The sequence below is a fragment of the Lynx rufus genome, unplaced genomic scaffold (assembly GCF_022079265.1).
Source record: "Lynx rufus isolate CCGP_SWC_20201006 ecotype Redwood Valley unplaced genomic scaffold, mLynRuf1.p SCAF_10, whole genome shotgun sequence".
Lineage (NCBI taxonomy): Eukaryota > Metazoa > Chordata > Mammalia > Carnivora > Felidae > Lynx > Lynx rufus.
This window is the reverse complement of record NW_025814824.1, coordinates 61,105,957-61,130,032: the sequence shown is the minus strand read 5'-3', so window position 1 is coordinate 61,130,032 and position 24,076 is coordinate 61,105,957. Positions and strand designations below refer to the sequence as shown.

General features: G+C 51.8%; 1 protein-coding gene across 1 annotated transcript in view; it reads left to right on the top strand.

Moving 5' to 3' along the window:
- The first annotated feature begins 8,951 nt into the window (after positions 1-8,951).
- GABBR2 (gamma-aminobutyric acid type B receptor subunit 2) overlaps positions 8,952-24,076 on the top strand; it is a 347,460-nt gene continuing 332,335 nt past the window's right edge. The window contains exon 1 of the mRNA XM_047066870.1: positions 8,952-9,272. Coding sequence (XP_046922826.1) covers positions 8,952-9,272 — 321 coding nt within the window. The remainder of the gene's footprint in view (positions 9,273-24,076) is intronic.

Sequence of the window (24,076 nt, the reverse complement as noted above, 5' to 3'; positions counted from 1 at the left end):
TCCCCCAAACCAGTCTTTCAAACACAGGCACAGGTCCATCTGGAGTCAGAAGATCTTATACTTCCTTGTGCAAGATGGTGTAATACCAGGAAGATACGGTACCATTAATCACAGCGAGTCGATCATCCCAAAGCATCTGATGATGTACACTGTATTTCCAAATTTTAGAAGCACGTGGAAAATGATAGAACATGCTGGAGTTTACTAAAATCAGCTATGGAATTTGAACAGCTGGAATGTTAAGGAAAGGGCAAAGAGTAACCGAAATATCACTAAAGTCAGATGCCGGCCTACCTGCGTCCTTTGCTATTTAATATACTATAGAGCTGGATTGGGGGATAGGGCAGAGGGAATAACTGATTTTGTTAGGAAAAGGCAAATGAAAAGGCTCACTGTTGTTATTTAAAGCTTGGAGCAAGATTGGCAGGATAGGATGTACAGCTTCCTGTCTCAGCGCGCTCCTGAAAACCAGGCCATAAATAAGATCCTTGAAAAGCAAATCATATTTACCCGATAGGAAGGATGTCATAATTGAAGCTTGCTTTGCTGATTAAGGATTTGGCATTAAATTAATCATATGTAGCCTTCCCCCTCCAAGCTGTGCCAGCCCCAGGGAAGTGAGACTCCCCCACTGTCACCTGGCCCTCCGTACCCTGGAAGGAAAGGGTAATCCTCTGCCCTTTGTGACGAACCTCATGAAGAGCCACATGGAGGGGACTTCCCCACGGCACCCCCTCTCCCCATTGTAGAAGCACATGTAGAAGGCGTTCAGGTAATAATGAAAAATGCACACCTATTCATTCAACAAACCCAGATTGTGTGCTTGTGTGTGCCTATGGTCTCACATGTGGAAGAGGACGCAGAGAGGTAGACTAACTATACGACACAGTGTGGTGTCAGAGACTCTTTCTAGAATGTGCTGAGATAAAAAATGAAAAACTGTATTTCATCGAATCTAAGACACCATTATCTTATGTATCACTGAGAAAGGAAAAAATACTGCCAATTATAAGATGCCATCAATGGCAAGGTGCATCCTGATGCTAGAGACGAATACAAATGTGGGTCTCAGAATGGGTGAAATGTGGTAATTAACTTTTAAAGAAGTGATAAGTGATACCTCTCAGCATGAGCCAAGCCTCACCATGGGAGCTGGGAGAAGGTAGCAATTACTTCTGCTGGGTGACTAGAGGAGGCATCACAGGGACGTGACATCTGATCTCAGTCGTGAAGGATTTCACCAATGGGAGGAAGAGTGGGAAGAACATTCAGGTTGAAGGAATAGCACAAGCAAAAGTTACGGAGGCAGAAAAGGGCAGGCATGATTATGGACCTGCTAATATGTCCTGAGTAGTTAGAAGGCATGGGGAGATAGAGCGGGTGCGAAGCTGGGACCACTGAAGCCAGATTGTCAGTAGCCTATAACCCCAGTCTTGGGAGTTAGTGCCCCATAGATGACAGGGAGCCATAGAATGTTTTGAGCTGTGAGGACATGATTGGAGCCAAGTGTCGGAGAGGTTTGTCTGGCAGGGTAAATGCAGGGTAGGTTGAAGGGTGAGACCAGAGGTGGGGATACAGGTGAGACTTGCAACCGGCCCAGCTGGGGGCGGGTGGAGACAAAACCAAGGGGCCCCACACGGATCCACATGATCAAGTCAGATTGTGAAGGGCTAAGGCCACAAGGCCATGAGAATAAAAGACCCACAATCACACACAACAATATGGATAAATCTCACAAACACAACATTGAGTGAGACAAGCCAGACACAAAAGAGGACACAGGCAGTGATTCCATTTTGTACCAAGACCAAGAAAAGGCCCAGACCAATCTACAGGGTTAGCAGTCAGGATGCCGGTTACCCTGAGGGAGGATAGTGACTGGCAGGGACCCAACGGGGGCTTCTGGGTGCTGGTCATGTTCTGGTTCTTGGTGCTGTTTATATGGGCGTGTTCACTTTATGAAAACTGACTGACCTGTGAATTAAGATTTGTGCACTTTCTGCCTGTATGTTGTGGTTTGATACAATTAACCCCCCTCTCCCCACCCCCCAGTTCGGGACACAGAAACTGGAAGTAGGGGTCTAGAACGGAGGAGCCTGCAGGAACACGCAGCCACCCAATGCCAGAATGAGTCACAGTCCACTCAAGAGGCTTCCCGCAGTGCACTTGGAGCGGGTATGAGCAGATGAAGAAAGGAATGAAGAACTTTCTCACCTCTGGGCCTATGACAGAGGCACACCAGACGTATTGGTGGAGAATGACCAGCAAACAGAAATAGTGGGGTGAGCAGAATTACAAGGGAAAGGAGAGATGAGAATCTCAGGGGGCACCTAGGTGCATTCAGTGAGCCCATGGAGTACCTGTGAGGGCAGGGCGGGAAACTGTGGATGGGATCCAGGCAGAGCAACTAAGCATCCTTTGGGAGATGAGTGAAAGGGAGTGCAGAGAGTGGGGGACACAACCGAGTCTGGGAGTCCTGAGAGGCTAAAAGGGTGAGGTCAGCAACATGGAATTTGGGTGTTGACCCTCAGTGGCTTTCTAGAAGTCCTGGTTTTACAAATGCTGTGTGATCACACAGAGAGAGGGATGGATGGTCCCTAGGCGTGGATGTGGGTTCACCACCAACCAGCCCAGCCACACTCACCCGTAATCGTGGCTACTAATCTGGATGCCCTTAACAGTCTGGAACATGGGGACATAATCACAAGTGAAATGTTTTGGCCCTGTTCACAGGCCCCTGCATTAAACTGCTGGTCAGCAGGCTCAGGGAGATCTGGCTTGCTGTTCATCTGAAACAGCACAACAAGAAGTCCACAGAGAGCAAACCTGGGGCTCTTAGAGGACCACAGTGTGATGTGGCTGCCGGCAAAATGCGGGTGGCCCCAGACTGCAAGGACAGCAGCCCAGAGGCCTGAACACAGAGGGATGCTCTTGTTATTCTGTGTGCTTCTTGGTCCATATGGAGGGCTTGTGGTCAGTTCTGGACATCACTCGAAGAAAACCATGAGCAGACTAGTGGCCAGGGAAAGTTGAGGAACCTGGGGACATCCCTCTGAGGAAGAGGTGACTTGGTTGGGGGTGGTACGCGGCATTACTTGTGAGCTGTCTTTGGTGAGGGACACCATGGATGAGGGAGAGACTCCAGCAGCAGACTGGGATCCAGAGTGAATGCCACAGCAAGGCTGACTTTGGTGGAGCACACAACCGCCATCGACCGAATAACAGCATGGGAGCCTCAGGACGCACTGATCTTGCCACTGATCTGCTGGTATTATTACTATAATTGTTATTAGTTGCATGCCTAACAAGAGCTAAGTACTGTGTTAAGTACCTTACACGCACGTATGCATTATCTTACTAAGGGAGTTAATGATATGAAAAGTGCTCAGAACAGCGCCTGGCACACGTGAGTACTCGAAGTACATTCGCTGTTGTAATTATTTAATCTTCACAATAAACTTGCTGTGAAAGAGGAATTGTTTATTCTCACTTCACAGACAAGGAAACTGAAGGTCAGGAGAGTGAGCGACTCCCCCAAAGTTGCACCACTAATGACTGGTAAGCCAGACTTTGAGCCTAGGACTACCTGCTTCCTGAAGTTTGATGAGTGGTTAGACCAGAAACTTTCCCGTCTGGCCAAGGTTCTGTTCCTAAACTGTACCTCTTGTTCACTGATAACCCCCTTGGTAAAGGATCTTATTGTTTGTGAAACCTGTAAATGAGGGGGGCTTTTGGCCCCCTCGCCAGTCTGTGTCCTTTTGGAGCTGCTCAGTTATGACTAAACTGCCTGCCTGTGTCTGCTCAGGGCTTATCCAGCCGATATGGAACAAGCCGATATGTCCGTCCTTCCTCTGTTGTCAAACCGACAAAGAACACGGGTGGAAGGAGTGGCTCCGGGCTCTTCTGGTCGACCCCAGGTTAGGCCTCAACTCCGGAAGGGTTTAGTCATAGACTCTCCCCAGGCCAGATGCTCTCCCCTGACACCTCAGAAGGAGGGCCAGCTTCATCTCTGTTTTGGTGAGGGACCCTGGCCAAGTCATTTTACATTTTTCTGGTGTTGAGCCTCAGGGGCGTTCTTTAGTTCTTTAAGACTATTAACTTCTCAGTCATAGAAGGGCATCTTCAAGGAGAGGCATGTGGAGTAGAGAAATGTGCAGGAGTTTGGGGTCAGACAGACCGGGTTTGGGCTCTGTCACTGTCTCTGCCAAGTATCATTAAGCATGGTATTTAATCCATCTGGACTTCAGTCTTGTAATTTGTGAAACTGGGATCCTAACACCTATTTTTCAGACAGTTGTGAAGATTAAGATGATGCATACCAAGGTGTCTGGCACAGAGTAGGTAGGTGTTTAATAAATGGCAGCTATTATTATTACTCGAACTGTGTCACCAGACCACATTTGATGCCTGAAACCCAATTTTACGGTTTAAAAAACATGCCTTGTGAGAAGAGAAAAGCGACTTAGATTCATTCAGCTAATCTTTTTTGGAGCCATCATTCATAACTTATCCATTAAAAAAAAGAACTGAAAACAAACAATGTATTTAAACAAAAAACCAGCTGAGCTACTTGGTTGACAGAAGCACTTCAATGTAAACACGAATAGGAAATACATGGGGGAAAGAGAAGAAATACATGAGAGAGGTTTGTAAGATGGCTTATGGTTTTGGGGGGTTTTTGGTTTTGTTTGAAGAAAAAAGTACAAGAAGAACTCCCTGCTGTTGGAGCAAGAGCAGAGGCAGACACGGATGATGGGATCGATTGGGAACAGGGTGTTGGAAACTGGAGCCAGTCCCTGGGAGGAGACAGCTGCCACATGGCAGATCCCTGCCGCTGGCACCGGCGTGGCAAGGGGTGTCCAGCCCTGCCTGGAAAAAGGACAGACAGCAGGGGGAAGCCTGGTTATCCTCCCAGGGTTGGGATCCTGCTCAAAGACAGCCAGATGGACCATGGAGCCCCCAACATCCTCTGAAAGAGAATGGGCATCATCTTTCAAAGCAGCCCCAGCCTCTAAGCCAGGGTTTGGAGACTGGCTTCTGGTTCTTGTGTGTAGGGAGAGGGCGTGGGAGAAAGTATTGCTAAGATGAGAATTTAAGCCATACAGACCTGGGCTGATGCTTTCTTAAGTCTTTACTGAGTCCCTTGTAAGGTAGATGAGCCTGTAAATCAGTGTTTCCCACAGTCCTAGGACTTGGCATCTGCTGATGCATATTATTCCATTAATAATGAGAAGAACAAGGGCACCTGGGTGGCTCAGTCGGTTGAGCGTCCGACTTTGGCTCAGGTCATGATCTCACTGTTTGTGGGTTTGAGCCCTGCATCAGGCTCTGCCGACAGCTCGGAGCCTGGAAACTGCTTCCAATTCTGTGTCTCCCTCTCTCTCTGCCCCTCCCCCGCTCATGCTCTGTCTCTCTCTGTCTCTCAAAAATGAATAAACATTAAAAAATTTTAAGAATATAATGAGAAGAGGGGCGCCTGGGTGGCGCAGTCGATTAAGCATCCGACTTCAGCCAGGTCACGATCTCGCGGTCCGTGAGTTCGAGCCCCGCGTCAGGCTCTGGGCGGATGGCTCGGAGCCTGGAGCCTGTTTCCGATTCTGTGTCTCCCTCTCTCTCTGCCCCTCCCCCGTTCATGCTCTGTCTCTCTCTGTCCCAAAAGTAAATAAAAACGTTGAAAAAAAATTAAAAAAAATTAAAAAAAAAAAAAAAAAAGAATATAATGAGAAGAACATTAACCTAACGGCTTCTGTTTGCGCCCTGGTTCCTGCCACTATATGTGGCTTATTGTCAGCCTCCTAGCTGATCTCCCTGCTTCCACCTTTTTCACCTTCCCTCGTTTGTCAATGATTCTTCACTCTGCAGCCAGATTGATCCTGTTCAAATACATCGGATCGTGTCACTGTTCCACTCAATACTCTCAGTGGTTCCCCAGTTCATCAGGTGCAATCGGTCCTACCTGATCCCGGCCTGTCTTTGACCTTGGGTACTGCCACTTTTCCCTTTGCTCACTCTGCTCCAGACACACCAGCTTCCTGACTGTTCCTTGAACATGCCAGGCACACTCCTGTCTCAGAGCCTCTGGCCTTGCTGTTCCTCCACCTGGAACACTCTTTGCATGTCTTGCTTACTTACCTCTTTGAGGTCTTTGCTGAAGAGTCACCTCAGTATGTCCTTCTGTGACCCCCTATTTCAAATTGTAGCCCCACTCTGTCAGTTTCAACCCTCTTTCCTGCTTTATTTGTTCTCCAAAGCACTTTTCACAAGCTGACATGCTAAGATATCTCCTTACTATTTCTGTTTATTATTTCTCTTTCTCTCTCCACTAGAATGTAAATTTTATGAGAGCGGGGATTTTAGTTTGGCTTGTTTATTCTTGCCTCCTCAGCTCCTAGGACACTGCCCAGCACATAGTAGATGCTGTAAACCATTTGTTGAAGGAATGAATGATTATTATAAAGCAAGAGGCTGGACTCCAGCTGTAGGGGGATATTGACTCAAGGCTGGTGACCGAGGCAGAAACTCAGACCTAGGAAGCATGCCAGGAATCCAGTTATCCAAACTGAAACACAGGCCAGGGTAGGATCTGGGAACCAGAGGGATGCCCAGGCATTAAAAGTAAGCATGAGATCAGAACCTGGCCTGGAGCCAGGCCAACGGAGAGTGTTGAAGCTGGTGATCTTCAGGTCAGGGCTGGTCCCAGCCACATGTCTTGGGGCCAGGTCACCCCATAAGTGGAGACAGAGGGGGCTGAAAGGCAGGTTGCCGGGCAGGGCCTTCAACCACTTAGCAAATGTCAAGCAAAGTTATCCCAGCTTTCAACTTATTCCCAGATGTAGGTGTCAGTGGATAATCCATATTGGCATGGCTTACAAGGAAAACACAAATGACTAAGGGAAAACAGGAAAATGCTCCTTCAGAGACCTGAACTGAGAAGTTGAGGAAGGGCAGATGCCTGGAACCTATGACCAGGAGGATATCTGTCATGTCAAGTGAGACACCAGCTAAGCGAGATTACCTGTCATCTGGACCGTTTTTGGTTTTGTTTGTGGAGATGCTCTGGTGAACTCTGCCCACGCAAACCCTCCAGCTATGTGCAGCTCAGGAGCGGTGTCTGCAGAAGTCTAGAAAGAGGAGTTGGGACAGAGAGAACTTGGCCTGGGTTCCCCAGAGCTGTCCAGGGTACTCTCGAGGAGTTGGGCTCAGCCTCTCCTCTCTGTCCTCATACTTCCTGATAATCTAGCCTGTGATTCAGGGCTGTCCCTACCTCACTCCAGAAGAGCAAGGCTGTGGACATCATCTGGTCCAACTCCTTCACCACATACCTAAGAGAACGGAGGTTCAGAACAATCAAAAGTCAGGGCAGCGCCCCTCCCATAGGGGAAGTTGTTCCCTATCCTGGCTCCCACTGCACTATGCACAGAGCTCCTGCTCTGGGGTCAAGTCCTACCTTGGTAGCTCTGTGTACTTGGACAAGCTGGAACCTCTCTGAGCCTCGGTGTATTCACCTGTAAAGTGAGGATGATAAATACAGTACTTAGTTCATTGAGCTGTTGTGAGGATTACATTATAAGGCATGTAGGAAATGTTCAGTGAAGGTTAAACTGCCAACCTTGTTACAAGGTCGTCGATATGGTCCACAATGGCTGGTTCAACACAAGGGTGTTTTCTCATTTGATGTCCTACTGTCTCCCCTCATTAATCACCCCTTGGGATTTTATATTTTAATGACCTACGATTCCTATTCTTCAAGCATGGAGGGGCTAGGTTAGATCACAGGACTTCTTTGCGTAAGGTTAGCCAGGGCAACCCAGCCCAGAGGGCCAAGTCGAGGGGAGCACGGATCTGCTCTGGGCGGTGATCCCACCCGGAGGGATGTTGCTGGGCGGAGCCCTTTGGGAGTGGGGACGCGGGGAGGTCAAATGCCTGGAGGGGGCGGTAGCACCCCCAAGGTGTGGACCCTAGTCTCTTCTGAGGTTGGCAGGGGACGGCTTCTCAGTCTGGTGGGGAAAGTGGGGGACTCTCAGTCAAGGCCATAAGCGCCGGATACCTTAGCACCAAGGGATGTTCGAGCGCCGGTGGCATCTTTGGCCGCCCCTTCGGGCTCGGTTAGGGCCTCCCCAGACACCCGCGCGGAACAGAAGAGCATAAGGCTTCAGGTGCCTCTAGGACGCCTCCGTGGCGCGCAGTCAGCCCAGACCTTCCCAGTCAGACCTCCGAGCAGCAGTCCCAAACCACCGTGCAGGAAGCGCTCGGCGGAGCGGCGGCAGCCACTGCGCGTACCAGCACGCAGTCCACGTTCCCCCAACCCCCGTGCCCCGGACGCCCGGGTCCCCCGCGGTGCGCGGACATCGGCCGCCCGCACGGCGGAGGGCCGGGGGCGCGTGTGTGCGTGTGCAGGAAAGGCGGCCCTCCCCGCGGCAGCCCCTGCGCCAGCGCCTCCCCCTCCCCCGGCGCGCACGGCCCGTCCCCGTCCCCGGAGGCGGCCCGAGCCGCCGCGGAGCAGCTTCGCCTTCGCCTCCCGCGTTTCCTGCCTCCCGCCCTCCCCCGGCCAGGCTCCAGGGGCTGCCGCGGAGCGGCTCCCGGCGGGAGAGCGGCTCAGAGCGCGCACGGGGGCGGGCGGAGGCGGCCTGGTTCGCGGTGGCCGCGCCGGAGAGAGGCGCGCGCGAAGACGCCGGCCCCCCTCTCCGCGTTTGCTCTCTCGCTCCCCGCCTCCCGCACTCCGCTCGCTCCCACCCCTTCCCGGCGTGATTGATCCGTCACGGGCGCCGCCGCTGCCGCCGCCGCCGCGGCCGTTCTGAGCCGAGCAGGAGCCGGAGCCCAAGCCGGAGCCGGGGCCGGGGCCGGGACCGGCGCCATTGCGCGGGCGCCGCGGGGAGAGCTTGGCGCGGGGCGGCGGGCCGGGCCAGGCCATGCGGGCCGAGTGAGCCGGCGCCCGCAGCCCGCGGCGCGGCATGGCTTCCCCGCGGAGCTCCGGGCAGCCCGGGCCGCCGCCGCCGCCGCCGCCGCCGCCCGCGCGCCTGCTGCTGCTCCTGCTGCTGCCGCTGCTGCTGCCGTTGGCGCCCGGGGCCTGGGGCTGGGCGCGGGGTGCCCCCCGGCCGCCGCCCAGCAGCCCGCCGCTCTCCATCATGGGCCTCATGCCGCTCACCAAGGAGGTGGCCAAGGGCAGCATCGGGCGCGGCGTGCTTCCCGCCGTGGAACTGGCCATAGAGCAGATCCGCAACGAGTCGCTCCTGCGCCCCTACTTCCTCGACCTGCGGCTCTACGACACCGAGGTGAGTGTCCGGCTGCCCGCGCCGTCGGGGATGTAGGGGGCGGTGGGTGACGGAGTGCGGAACCGAGGGAAGCTTTGGCCCTCGGGCAGAGCCCCGATTGACCCACCCGTGCCTGCCGAGGGCACCGCGGGCTGGTGCTCAGTGCTCACCCCGGAGTCCTTCTGGGCTTGGCTGGTACAGCTGGTACCAAGATTTGCTGAGCCTCTCTCTCCTCTGGGATTTTGTCTATGTGTGTGTTGGTGTGGGGGAGGTGGGTAGAAGACTGGGGTTTCCTTTGACCAGAGAAGGAGTGTCGAACGTGGGGACTGGACCCTCTAAAAGGCCTGCAGGGGTTGCCTGTCCAGGTCCCGTTGGTGGGGATGTGGACTGCCGGGTGGGAGGAAGAGGCTCATTGACCGCAAACTGGGCCACCCGGGGCCAGAGAGGCCGAGTCCTGCTCGCGGGCCCCCAGGAGAGCCCGGCCGCGCTTTGAGGTCTGGAGGGCCCCGGGACCCTAAGGGCCAGAGCGCGCAGAAGGGCTGGGCGCGTGGTGCGCGCTGGCGGCTCGGAGCCCGCACCGCGCGGGCAGGTGTGGGGCCGCTGGTTCTGGAAGGCTGCTGCCTGAATGTGCCCGGCGCTGCCTGCAGCCGGAGCGGCTTAATGGGGAGACTCCCCCTCGGTTTAGTTGCTCAGAGAGTGCCCTGAGCAGGTCTCGCTGCGGACGAGCGGGGGTGTCCGGCGGCGCCGCTGTTGTTGGCTCTGCGACTGCAGGCGCAGTTTCTCCCGGCGCAGACTTGAAGCACGGACTTGGAGCGCGGCAGCGGGCTGGCCCTCCCGGCCTCCTCCGAGGGGAGCCGCAGAGCCCAGAGCTTCGCATCCCAAGCCCCCTCCTCACGCCCGCAGCTCGGGTTCTGGCTGAATTCCAGCGCGGACCTTCACCGTCTGCAAGGCTGCCGGCGTGCGCCGAGGGGCCTGGAGGAGCGATCGTCCGCCTCGCGAGGTCGGGTTTGCGAGTTTTTCCGGACTGAGGGAGCCCCTACGCTCCTGCCGCCGTGAGACGCGGCCTGAAGGGGGCAGTGATTTCCTGTGCAGTGCGCTCTGTTGGCGCCTTCAACACCGCGCCGAGAAAGCCTGGCCGGGAGCTGAGCTTGACCCTGGCTTCCCGGAGCTCCCCGGGAGCTTCTGCTCCAGCCCAGGTGCAGAACCTTTAGAGAGGAGGTTCACGCTGCCGCGCTGACCATGCAGTCTAGGCTCCGCTGCTTTCCTGTCTGACCCCCCCCCCCTTTTTTTTTGGTCCCCTGAGAAAGAGCAGAAATCTGGATTGCATCTTATTCCCCGCCTCCCCCCACCTTCACTGATGAACCAGCCTGCTCTGCGCTGTAAATAAAAGGTGAAGGAACGGGTGGCAGTTGGTGGCGGTGCGCACAGGCTGCTGCAAGCGGAGAGGCTCCCTCTGCCCCGGGAGGATGCAAGCTGGGTGGCTGAGCAGAGCTAACCCGGTGTGGAATTATTTCTGAATGACATTCCCATCGCCCTCATCTTTGCCCTAACATTTCAAGTTCTGGGGTACCTGTCTGGCACACATAAATGGACACCGCCATGCAATTGTATCGAGGCATGTCCTCTCCCCACTGTTTCTGTTGCTTCCAAATATATTCTTTCAGAAGGGACAGGAGAGAGCCGGCTCTTTGGAGACAGACACATTTGTAGATAGGGCAGCCCCGCTTGCATCATTACTAAATATTGTCAGCTGCATAATGTTTTCATCATCAATTTATTCCCTTCAGAAAGCTTCCCTGAAAGAGATTTCACATTAGCTTGTTTGTGGCAGCAAAGGGATGGGTGCTTGGTTTCAGGGTGCGTGTTGAAGCTTTTACATTTATTTTTCAAGTGCGTCTTGATGACTTTGTGAGCGAGAGGGCCCAAAGTCGAGAGAATGAGGCTTCTTAGTTGGTGGGAAGATGCAGGAGGCCACGGGAAGGGGGCACGGGGTAATCTCAGAGCAAGGGCTTTGGGGTGGGTCAGAGCTGGGTTCCAGTCAGACACCAGTTGTCTCCCCGCTGGGTGACCTTGAGTGGGGTATGTAATCTGTCTAAGCCTAGATTCTTACATCTGGGAAAGTGGGGTTGTTATGCGCACTCTGTAGGGTGGTGATGTGATGCTTAAGGGGAGGGGGATATCAGGCCCGCGTGGAAAATGCCTTGAGCTGGCAGGCCCGGCAGCCAGGGCTCTGTCTGGCATGCTGTAGGCACCAAGGAAATGTTTCTTGCCTCCGTTCCTTCGTTTTCCCCTGGCCTGGATCCATAATAAGACGTTGATGCTTTAGGTGTGATCAAATGGCCACAACTAAATATCAAGACCGTTCGTTTTGTTTTTCTCACTTTGGAAGTCTCATGTAGGGTCAGTGAAGTGATCACCAGAAAGAAAAAGAATTCTGGCTTACAAGCAAACACGTATGTCATCTCCTGCCCTGAGGGGTCATGTTTGCCAGAATGCCCAGGTGATATAATACTTAATTTTTTTCAAGTGGCCCGTCTTCAGAGTGCAGGTACTTTCTTGCTGAGCTGAAGTAAAAGGGATTATCAGCGTGGGTAATTGCAGCAAAATCCACAGTGATCTGAAGGGTGTTTGGGCCTGCGTTACAGTGTCTTGGGCCTGTTTTCTTCGGATGGGCCATCTTTGCGGGTTGTGTATACTCCCTAATCACTTCCTGGCTGTGTCACTTGTCTGTAGACTTGGACACAAGATGGATGTGGTGAATGGATTTTGGCTGGCTTTGCTGACATCGGCTGTCGTCAATGGCCAGAGACTGTGGGCAGCCAGGATGGACCTTTGTCCACACAGCCTTCAAAGAGATGGAGATTTACCAAGTAATGGGTTAATCTGATCACTGGGAGAGCCTGTCTCAATAAAGGAGCCTCCTGCACGGATCTCTGTCGATTGACTCTCTTACTGTAAATAGAATAGCAGTAGAATATTCAAAGCCCCACTTAGTGGCCTTGTGTTTGTAAAAATGAAACATTCCAAGGGAGCATCTGTGAGTTAGGACCTCTTTTCTCTGCTGCAGATAAAGTCATTTTGGCAAATACTCTTTTATGTATTCCCAAGTAGAGTTGAGTATATACAAATACAAGCGGGGACAACTGAATATGCAAATAAAAGGAAGCAGCAGATACCATTGGGAAGCATGGAAATTACTATACCAAGAACCTGGGTTACTGTAATTTTGAGTATTAAGTTTTAGCTCTGAGCTTCCTGGCAGTCAAGGTAAAAAGGTAAAAATGGTGGATTACATTACTTACATGTTTCATTAAAAGATTCTGAAGGACAGCGTCTTTTTAAAAAAGTTTTGCAGGAGATTCAGAGTCTTCTTCACATGGTTGTTTCTCATTCTTTGGGAGCTATGTTAATTAAATAATAACCAAGGAATGCGTTAAGAAATAATGTTGGCTTTTCTGATTTCATTAAAGTAATGTGCATCTTAGAAAAGTTGAAAATTAGAGAGGAGCATGAAGAAAAATAGTATTTGCTCATAATCCACCTATACAAAGATAATTATGCCTCATAATTAGCATTATTCTCTTCTAGTCGCCAGTTTTCACTATCTCATGTACTTGAAATCTTGCTCTGTGTGCACGTTTATATTTTGTTTCATTAAGTTAACATTATATTATGGGTACTTCCCCATGTTCTCAGTTACAGTTTAGTGGCTGTATACTGGTCTGTCCTGTGGGTACACTATAAATATTAAGTCATTCCCCTATTGTTCAATTTATATGTTTTCCCCCTTGTTACTATGTTAAGTAATTCTGTAATAAACTTAGGAAACATTCAGGGAGCCAAAGGAGTACATTCTAGGTGTGCACCTCTCAGAAAGTCTACCCTGATGCAGGGATCCAGCTTCGAAAACCCAGAGAAAATCTAGTGATAGGTGAGCATGACCTTTTCTTGAGCCGCTTTGCCAAATCCGTTGTCTCATTCATTGTGCTTTAGAAAGGGCCCAAACAACTGTTGGATGGAGGCTGAGCTTTTCAAGGATGTCTGAGTACAAGTCTGCAGGCATTAGGGGAGTGCCTGCTGTGGTTGCTGGTGCCTCAGAAGGGGGCTAAGCCCAGCCCTGGGTTTGAGAGAGGAGCCGGTGCACAGGGGAGGACAGGGCAAGCACATATTTGCCATTTCCAAGGTAAGATAGAAAGCGATCATGGTAATGACTGCACAGTTCTACGACTATTCAAAAACCACAGAATCATACGCTTGAAAAGAATAAATGTTGTGATATATGAATGATATTTCAATGCAGCTGTTTTTAGAAATAAAAGGATATAAAATTAACCCTTTTAGTATCAGACTGTCTCTTCTCTGTGGTTATAGCCCCACTACCCAGTATGGTACCTGGCCCTTAGGAGGGGAATTGTTTAGGATTCATTGCAAGTGAGAGAAACCCCCTGTTAACTGGTTCACATGACTGAAAAATCCTGGAGTGGGCTGTATTCATATTCAGGCATGGCTGAATCCAGGGACTGAAATTATACACACACACACACACACACACACACACACACACACACATATATTTAGAATTTATTGTCAAATTGGTTTTCATATAACACCCAGTGCTCATCCCAACAGGTGTCCTCCTGAATGCCCATCACCCACTTTCCCCTCTCCCCCCCACCATCAACCCTCAGTTTGTTCTCAGTATTTAAGAGTCTCTTATGGTTTGCCTCCTTCCCTCTCTGTAACTTTTTTTCCCCCCTTCCCCTCCCCTCTGGTCTTCTGAAGTTATATTTTTAAAAAAATGTCTCTCTCTGTCTCTTGGCTCTGATTTCCTCTGTGTTTGGCTTCACTCTCGGGCAGGCTCTACCTATGTGGTGGCACAGGTGGCCCCTACCAGCTGCATATTTACACACTCCCAGTTTCGAAACTCCAGCAGTGTTTCTTTCCCAAATGTTTCAGAAAAAGTCCCAAACTCAGCTCTCATTGGCTTGAATTGGGTCATGTGTCCATCGCTGCGCCAATCACATGACACTGATGGGTCTGGGACATCAGCTAGCCTTTCATGGAGGGAGAGAGCAGCGAGGTCAGCCCTGCCCAACCACTTGGGTGGGGATTGGAGAAGAGATGATTCCTTGAAGGACATCAGAGGCTGTTAAAGGTGTGGATGCCGGTGGGGGGGGGGGGGTCTGATCACAGATATCCATAAAGGCAGGCATGTGGCAAACACTATATTCAAGAAAGAAACCAGAGATGCTAAGGGCATTAAGATAAAGGGAGGATCATATCTAGGTCAAGAGAGGCTTCCTGGAGGAGGAGAAGTCAAGGTGGGGCTGGAAGGGCAAATATAATGTTGACACAGAGAAGCAGGGACTCAGAGAAATGGAGGTTCGATCCCAGGAAGGATCCTCAAGATCAAAGGATAGAAGTGACAAAGTGTGAGGTGTGTTTGGGGATCACTGACTTGTTGTTTTCCCCTGAGCGGCGGGCTTGTGGAGGGATAGGTGGCCTAGTGGTGGGTGTGGAAGGCCTTGAATAACATGTCAAGAAGGCTGGACTTTATTCTGGAACTGTGATGTGCCGTGTGTGGGTGGTGGTTTCGAACATGGATGTGACATGATCAGGGCCAGAGGGAATGCAGCGCTGAGATGGTAGACAGATGAGCCTGGAGACAGGCCAAGAAGCTACTCCAGCAGTTGAAGGGAAGAGATGCTGAGGCTTGAGCGGAGGTGGAGAGGCAGGGTGAGAGCTCTTGGAGGGGAACGGGCAGCACTGAGACCCGACGGGGCTGGAGGGGCAACAGAGAGGGATCCATGGGGGGATCGAGTGGGTGGGTCTGGCGGGCAAGAGTCACTGATTCCAGGCACTGCATTGTAGAGGAGCAAGGAGAGAGCGTCCCTGTAGGGGTGAGGCTGAGCACAGAGTGCCCAATTACCTCTCCAGACCCCTCAGCAACCTGAGCTCCTGACACCTGTTGGATGTGCTCCTCAATGTATCAGGAGACCTGGGTTTGTGTCCTTGTTGGGTACCACTTATCTGCTTGGTGACCTGGGGCAAGCCACTTTGCCTCCGTTTCATCATCTATAAAATGGGGCTAACAAATGAGACCACCCTGGGAAAGTAATCAAATCAATGCTTGGTACACTGTGAGTGCCCAGTAAATATTCGCTGCTATATTGTCATTGTTGTCACTGTCACTCCTGTACCATATGGGGACAACTATGCTGACCTCACGGGGCTGTAATAAGGAATACATATCACGGATATGGAACCTCATGACATGATATAAATTTAAAGCAGTTTTATCTGTAATCTTGTTTTCCAATGCTGTGTGGCTGAGGGGGTGTTAGAGAAAGAGGATGCGAGCACCTCCACGGCTGCCGCAGACACTCCCGGCCTCTGCCTCAGTGCCCTAGTGCGACACACTCTCATTGGTAGAACTTTCTGCCAGGCCCTGTTCTAGGCTCTGGGACACAGCGGCAGATGTGACACAAACCCTGCCCTCGAGGAGCTCACGGTCTAAACAGGTGGTCAGGGAGACAGAAAGCATCGCACATGGTGTGAGCCAACCACGGTAGGGGTCAGCGGAGGACGCTGGGGAAGGCGTCCCCCTTTCGGAGGCACCTGTTTGGTCGTTCCCCGTGTCCGGTTGTGAATGTAAGTGGCTTCTCATTGCTTACTTTTTTGGTTATTTATTTTGATTGTAGGCAGGTGAGAAAATTAAATGGCATGGTTCCCCCATAGAGCATCTGTATTCATCTGCTCCTTAATTTTGTTCTCATTCTGCAGGCTTATGTAACGATGTGCCGTGAGGCTGGTGAGATGCCTTTCTCTCTTGTCCCTTTCTAGGAACAAGCAGGTGCGTCAGGCTGAAGCCATGGGAGTGGGAGCCCCAGATGGGGTTGGCGGTCTGGGCTCTGGTGCTAGGTTAGTTGTTAAGACCACAGGGAAGTTCCTGCTTCCCTCTGCAAATTGTAGCAGGCTTGAGGATCTCTGCCCCGTTGTGAGCACTGTGAAAGCAGGCGCTGAGTGTGTCTGGCTCCCTTGTGGTCCCTCCAGGCACAATCTCAGAGCCAGGCATAGAGCAGGAGCTCAATAAGTATTTATTGAACAAACCAATAGATCTAAAAGCCTGGAACCCAGCTCTCTGGCCGTAAGAGGATTAATGGGCATAGTTTTAACAAATTGAGGAGGTGCTCTGAATGCCAAGCCATGTGGGGTGAGCTTCCTGCTTGCTCTTTATTTAGTTGTTCATTTGGGTTCTTGTTATCTGGTACTTTCAGGGTCCCCGTAGTTGTGGAATGCAAAGGGGAAAGGTTATTTGTTAGATGTTCCAATAGAATACGTGCAAAGCTGACGTCATCCTCCTGTCCCCTGACAAGCATACATAGCATCTTCCAAGATACACCAGAACCGAGGACACAAATACTTGCCAGCATCTGAGAACTATTATGGTTTCAGATTGGTTTATCGGAGCAGTCCTCTAAACCGGCAGTTGGTGGGTGTAGGAATCAGGTTGCCGTAGCCCATTCCCACCTCCAGGGAGCATGAGAGCCGACAGAGGCTGGACTGGGCTCTGGTCCTAGTAGAAATTGCAGGAATGGAGCAAGCCATCAGCTGGGGCGAGCCAGGTGCCCTAGCAGCAGGTCTGGGTATAGCGACTGAAGAGGTGTCCTGGGATCCTCTCAATCGCAAGACTTATTCCAGGCTCCCTGCTCCTGGGCAAGACTGACTTTCTTTTTTAGAGGTGACCATCTTCCTGATCTGGTTTTGGTCTGGACCCCAAATCAGATAACCAAGTTCATTAGTGTTAGAATCATGTGCAAAACAAGAGTAAATCCGTTATGAGATGAGCTCGGGGGCCTGAGAATTCTTGAGTAAAGGGCATGAACGTGGTGACACCTTTTGGGGGCTGATTGGGGAATTCTTTTGCCAGTTTTCTACTTTTCCAGTCTTTTTGAAGAGTCTCCAACGGTGGAAGGATGAAGTGTCATTGTCATCTAGAAAATTGGTGGTGGATCCAGAGTACTGAGTAAATGGATTCATCTGTCTTCATCAGTGCCCACGTTGCGCAGCTGCTGGCTAAAGCAGACCCCTCTCCTGCCACTTGGCAAGGACATCATCAGTCACCATTCAGATAAAATCTAGCCAAAGAAAGATTCTGTGGAGTGATGCATTATTGCTGCTCTCATGGCGCAGGGTCAGGAGGGGGCAGAGAGAAAATGATATTTTCACACTCTGCTTATGATCCACTTGACTTTGTTCAGAGGGAACTGATTTTGAAAGCAACAGCCATCCTGATAATAATCACTATATTATCCAAATCACTTTGTTTCTAGGACTACCCATTCACTGAAGCTTTTCTGAGAATGCCCAGAAATGTTTCAGGAAGTTAACTGGCGGACAGGGACCCGGAAGCCCACTCCAGGGCATACGGTCAGAGCATCATGCTACGGTCCTGGGCTGGCTCAGCAGGGCTTCGACTTTGACAGGAGAAGTGGCTCGCCTGTCACTCTACTCGGTGTCCTCTGGGGGCCCGGCTGATGCCTCCGAGCTCCTTGCTGGACTCTGCGAGTCCCAGAAACATTGGCAAGCCCTTGGAGAGCTGCTGATCTTGTTACAGAAACAGGAAAAGGAAATGGAGACGTTTCTTTGCAAGTGTGTATGTAGGTGCAGAGGGACTACCACAGCAGCCATAACTCACCTTTACCCCGCGCTGAGCGTGTGTCGTCTCTGTGTCGGGTGCTTTGCATCACTGGCTGATGTAATCCTCTCACCGACGTGATGAGGTTGGTACCATCCGCGCCTGCAAGGTACAGGTGAGGCGTGGCGAGGTCACGTGACTTACGGAACCCGGCAGCCAACCAGGTGGTGAGCTGGGATTTCAGTCCGGGCGATCTGACTTGGATGTCTCCTGCGTAAGCACCCAGGGAACGGCGTCTTCCTGTAGTTTTCTTACCTTCCTCCCATAAAGGCGAGTGGCACGTGTTGTCAGTAGCTGATGCTTTTTTATTTTATTTCCGCAAACTTCACCCAGCCGCTCGTCTCTCCGTCTAACTCGGCCCCACCCTCTCCCATTTCCTTGTCCACCCACTCAGTCACACACACGGCCCGGCTGCACTCTCTCCTCACTTCTAGCACGTCTGTCTACACACCTGGCTCGCAGAGATCCACGCTCTGCTTCCCTTGCACCTGCGGAGCTTGCCACCTCCTGTAGTGTTTACTTGGGGTGTCAGTGTTTGTGTCTGTGTGTGTCTCTCCCGGATCACCTCGCAGGAGCAGTGCTGCTTCCGTTACGCTTGGAGCTCAGTGCCAGGCCTGGGGCTGGGTGCGGGGCATGCGCGGATGAACCCACAACAGCCGTGCCCTCAAAGGCAGGCAGCAAGGCCTCCTGGGATCATTACCTAGCAGGATGAGAAGGGCGATGGGTCAGGCCAGAGGCAGGTGCAGGGGCTGTCCCCGAGGAGCAGAGGACAATTAGGACTCTGATCAGGCGGCCTCCGTGCCTGATACCCTGCAGGAACTCAGCTTGTACTGGGGGTAGGATCAAAACTTCCCCTGTGGCTTCAGAGGCCCTGCAGAGTCTGGCCCACCCACTCCCCAGCTTTGGTGCTGCACGCTGTCCCTTCTCACTCTGGGCCTAGACATGTGTCCCATCAGTTTCTCAGGTGAGTGGGCCCTCCTCTACCCTGGCCCAGACAGGGCCTTTGCACAAGCCGTTGCACTGTCTGGAACACTTTTGCCACCTGTCTTCATCTATTAGATATCAACTCAAGTAGGCTTTCTCTATCCTCCCTGATTGGGAAGAATCCCCTGCCCTGTCTTCTCTGAGAACCACAAACCTTTCCTTTCTAGTGCCTACCACGATGGCAATTTTACGTTTGTTGGACTCTTTGATCCCTGTCGGGCTTCCCCGTTCCTCCAGGGGACCATGAACTCTGTAAGTGAAGGGGCTGTTCTGTTTTGGCTCACTGTAGTGCCCAATAGTTTCTGGCACCTAGTCAGTGCTCAGCAAGTATCTGTGCCACAAATGGATGAGTGCGAAAGGATTCCTGGGGCCAATCTGCATCTTCAGATGTCTTTCTGTGTGTTTTCCAAGGCCTGTGCTATGTCGGGGAGTCGGCTGGGCACTGTGGAAAGCCCGTAACGTTTGGAATCGGACGATGTGCGTGCATGTGCTGGTGCTGCTCCTCCGAGCCTCGGACTGTCATCTGTGGAATGGGGATGCCATTGTCTCAGAGGGCTAATTTGAAGGTTGATGTAGAACATTCACATAAACCACTGAGCACACAGGGCACATGCAGTGGGCACCCACTCAATTTTACTCTCACTTCATTACAATGTATATGAACATGTGAAATGCTTTGTTGTCACATTCAGTGGGGGACCATGTGTTTGAGGCCAACGAAAAAGAGTGTGATCTGTGTGTGAGTTTCATTGAGTGGGTTTTCTATGTGGTTGTTTCCAAGCCCATTCATTCCTAGGAGGATTTGACATACTGAGAGCTCGGTGGTGAATTTCCCCGGCCCTTGGGACCAGGCTGTTGTTTCTGGTGAAGTCCTCATAGTTCTGTGTTGTCACTGCTGGCTGCGAGCTGGGCCAGCCCATGAAGACAGGCATGTCATCTGTTGGGCACCTGCCATGTCCCAGTGCCCAGCACAGAGCCTGCAGGCGCTCGGTGATATCTGTGAGTGGATGAAGGTGTCTGTGTCCGAGCACCTAGCATGGCCCCTGGCACGTTGTAAGTGCTTAGCAAATGTTGCCTGCTTGAATGGTGCTAAATACAAAGTAAAATATAACAATTTTGGATAAAATCACAACTGAGCCTCTAAATGGTGCAAGAGGGAGAAGACGTTATCAGGCATCTGTGAGGAATGGATTGCTTCAATTGAATAGTGGATTTGAAGGCAAGAGAGAAACGTCCTGGTGTTCCTGTGTGATGAGACACATTTCCCTTTAGGCTTAAGACAGCTCTTTTAGCTTAGAGGGCAGGGCGGTTCAGTGAGAAGGGCTCTGCAGTCCACATGGATGTCCTGTCTCTGATACTCGGTGGTGAAGGACCTTGAACTAGTCATTTAACTTTTTACACCTTAGTTTCTGTTATCTATAAAGTGAGAATAATAATAATGCCTGCCCTGCTCCTCCATGGAGAGGTAATTGTGTGAGGGGGGGAGGGCAGAGAAAGGGAGGGAGAGAGGGGAAGAGAAATAGATTAAGTGAAAGGGTTTACAAAAGTTATAAAGAGTTACAGATGTAAGATATGCCTGAAACTAAGCACAAGGAGTAATTAATTCTGGGTTGTTCTCCCAGGGCCTTTGGCTGTTTCCAATAACATCTTTATAAAAGACACTGAGATGTTGTTCATGCGGGTGATTCATTCAACTTCCTAATAAAGAAGGAAGGCATAGTATTTGATTATAACAGTGTGAAAGCAGATAGGCAGGGGGCTGAGGTTTTCTGACCCTAGCTGGTACTCTTACAGAAGCATCTAGAACAAGAGGTAGTTAACATGTCTTCCTCTCAACTGTCAGATGTCTTGGGTCATCAGAAATCGAGTCCTCCATCTTGGGCAGGTGTCACACGCAAGACCATCCAAAGCCAAACCGTGTAACGAGGGGTCCCAGTGTAGAAATTTGGGGGCACGGGATTGAAGGCTGTTTGCTATAAGAAGTAATTTGGGGTCCAGGCCAGCAGTGGGAGCCCAGCGCTCAAATCAGAGAGGGGGTTGCAGGTTTGGGGGCGGGGGCAAAGCCTGGCACACCAGCTTGAAATCTGAAATGCCAGACCTGGCCAATCCATGGTAGCACAGGAGTGCTGAGCTAATAGCATTTGTTTTCTCCAGAAGAGCTTTGACTCTCCCCAGCAAATGTAAGGGTATTCAGTTCATACCTGAAGAGTGCTGGGCCAGGCAGTGTGGAGAGGAGCGTGTGACTTGAGAAGTTCAGGGGTCCTGGTAGCCCCCAGCTGCCACATCTTCCAGGTTCCTGTGGATGCTGGGTCTTCAGATCATCGATTGGCTTTGCTCTGGTTGCTCATGGTCCTCTGGAAGCCGTGGCCTCGACTGGCCCTAATTCTAGCCTTGTGGCTCCACGGTGGCGAAAACCGAGGGACACATTCTTGCTGAGGTCCTTCCATGCGCTGGCTTTGTGCCGGGTGCTTTCCCACGTGCACCCGAGGAGGCAAGGTGTCCTAGAAAGAGCTTGGTCTTTCAGCCAGAGAGGCCAGATCCAACCCTCAGCCCTGCTGGGTGACCTTGGGTGGTCACTTCTCCCAGCACCTCCCTTCTCTGTTGTGCAACATGGAGGTTTGATAGCAGACAACTGGTTTTATTTTGAGGACTAAATAAAAGTGTATGGTGCCCAGCGGGTGCTCCACAGATGCCACAGAGTGGAGGTACCCAGGGGGTATAGGACACACTTCTGTCCTGGTGTATGGTCAGAGCAGAAAGTCGCACGACTGGCCTCTGAGAGTGGCTGTGGTTTCCGAGGGTGAGGACCTCTGTTGTGTTTAAGTTTGGCTCATCTGGAAGGCCCCATCACTGAACGCTTGGAAGGCCGGGCGCTTGCAGTTGGGGGAGGAATCACTAGAAGGAGGTCCTGCTCTGGTCTGGCTCTGTACTCAGATGACATTCTAGAACCCCCTTCCTTACTGTTAGGAAGCTGCCGGGTTGCTGGGGTCAGTAGCCCCATTGTCTGAAGAGCACAGGGCCTGTGGAAGGAAAAGGAAGGAGGCTCTGACTCCCTCTCTCTGGAACTTGACATTGGTAGAGCATCTGAGGAGTGCCGGAGTGCTGAGCAGGGTCTGCTGCAGGAAAGGGCCAAAAAGAGCTCCCAGAGAGTGTTTGTTTGGAATGGGGGCGTGGGGTGGCCAGGGCAGTCTGGTCTGGAGGGGAGAGCTAATGCTGGAGTCTTTCCTCCCCCCCGACCGTGTAAGAGGCCCTGGTACAAATGCAAACTGCAGGTGCGGAGAACCATAGCCCTCAGTTTCCATCTCGGCTCTGGCACAGCCTCTGTCCTGGGGTTGACCCCCTCGGGGGGTGGGGTCCAGCCGCAGTTTCAGCGGAGACCCCTGGCCTCTGTGGTCTCCACAGCAGCAGGTGGAGCTGGAGGGGCCGAGGCCAGGAGTGGGCTGGGCCCAGGGGCACCTGGAGGGGTGCAGCACGAGCTACCCCAGGGTCCCAAGATCACCGGGCCGGGTGTTGCCAGGAAGATGCCTGTGCCTCTCGTCTTTGAACATTCAAAGAAATGTGACCTTATTTGCACCCCAGTCTGGTAAAGGGAGAAATGCAGTTGGTTTCTAATTTAATTCTTATAATAACCTTCCTTAGTAGATATCCTTTCAATAATTAAACATCAAGAATTACACATTTTGTACAGTGCTGGAGTTTACTATTTCCACCAAATGCATCATCTGGTAACAACATGGTAAGAGAAGAATTCTGTTAGCTCCACTTATTGGTGGGGAAACTGAGGCTCAGAGTGATGAGCCCACGTGAGGCAGTAAGCGAATGCTTACTAAGTCGAAATCTGCTAGACTCTAAGCCCGGTGCCCTTGGCATCATCCATAGCTGCAGTCTTGCCGGATGGAGGGGTCTGTGGTCCTGCATTCTTTTTTTTTTTTTTTTTTTAATTTTTTTTTTCAACGTTTATTTATTTTTGGGACAGAGAGAGACAGAGCATGAACGGGGGAGGGGCAGAGAGAGAGGGAGACACAGAATCGGAAACAGGCTCCAGGCTCTGAGCCATCAGCCCAGAGCCCGACGCGGGGCTCGAACTCACGGACCGCGAGATCGTGACCTGGCTGAAGTCGGACGCTTAACCGACTGCACCACCCAGGCGCCCCTGTGGTCCTGCATTCTTGACTGGGTTTACTGGGATCCAGCCAGAAGCTGGGGGAGTCATCCTCCGTGGCTGTTCCCAAAGGCCCTTCGATTAAGTCCCAGAGAGGGTAGAACAGGTCTAGATGGTGAGAGGTGTGTGTGGCTGCCCGCAGGAGGAAGGCAGGCGCTCGGGGCAGCTGGAAGTCTGGACCAGTATCCGGACTGCATGCCACTGTCAGCTGGCCACACGGGAGAGGTGACCTCATGCTGGACATTGAGCTCCATTCAGGAACAGGCACCGAAGCCCCACCTCATGCCAGGCCGCGGGCATCCGAACATGACTTGGTCGTGACCCCTGCCCTTAGAGGGTTCGCAGGACAGTGCGGGCAACTGACGTGCAAGCAAGTGATGCTAGTGGAGGGCTTCCGGGCAAGTGTGGGCTCTGGAGCAGGACTGCCTGGCCTCTCCTTACTGGCTGTGTTAATTTGGGGCAAGCCGCTTCATTTCCCACGCCCCAGCGTTCTTGTCTGTACAAAGGAGTGACGGTTGTACCTGCTTCATGAGATAGTTACAAAAACTAAATCAGGTACAGCTTGCCGAAGACTTCAGCCACTGGCTGATACATAGGAAGTGCCATAAAGTGTTTGTTAAATAAAATAGATAATGCAAGGCCAATTTATACATACTTTTAGGGGACACACAAGTAAGGGCTATGGGCGCATGAAGAGGAGGAGATGAATTCTCACTGGTACAACCTGCAATCTGGGAGGGCTTCACAGAGCGGCCGACCTTGGAGCTGGCCTTGAAGGACATAGGTGGGAGAACCCTGGTGGAGTGCGGGGGAGGAGGTGGGACTTTGAAGGCATGATGTTGAGCCATTCAGATGTGGCAGGCACATAGGTGACTGACTGTGAGAGACACTGGGGAGAGGGAGCTGAGAGACCAGGGAATGCAAGCATCTTTGGGCCTGCAGTGTCTGAAAGCATATTTTAAAAAATCAATCAGTGCTCAC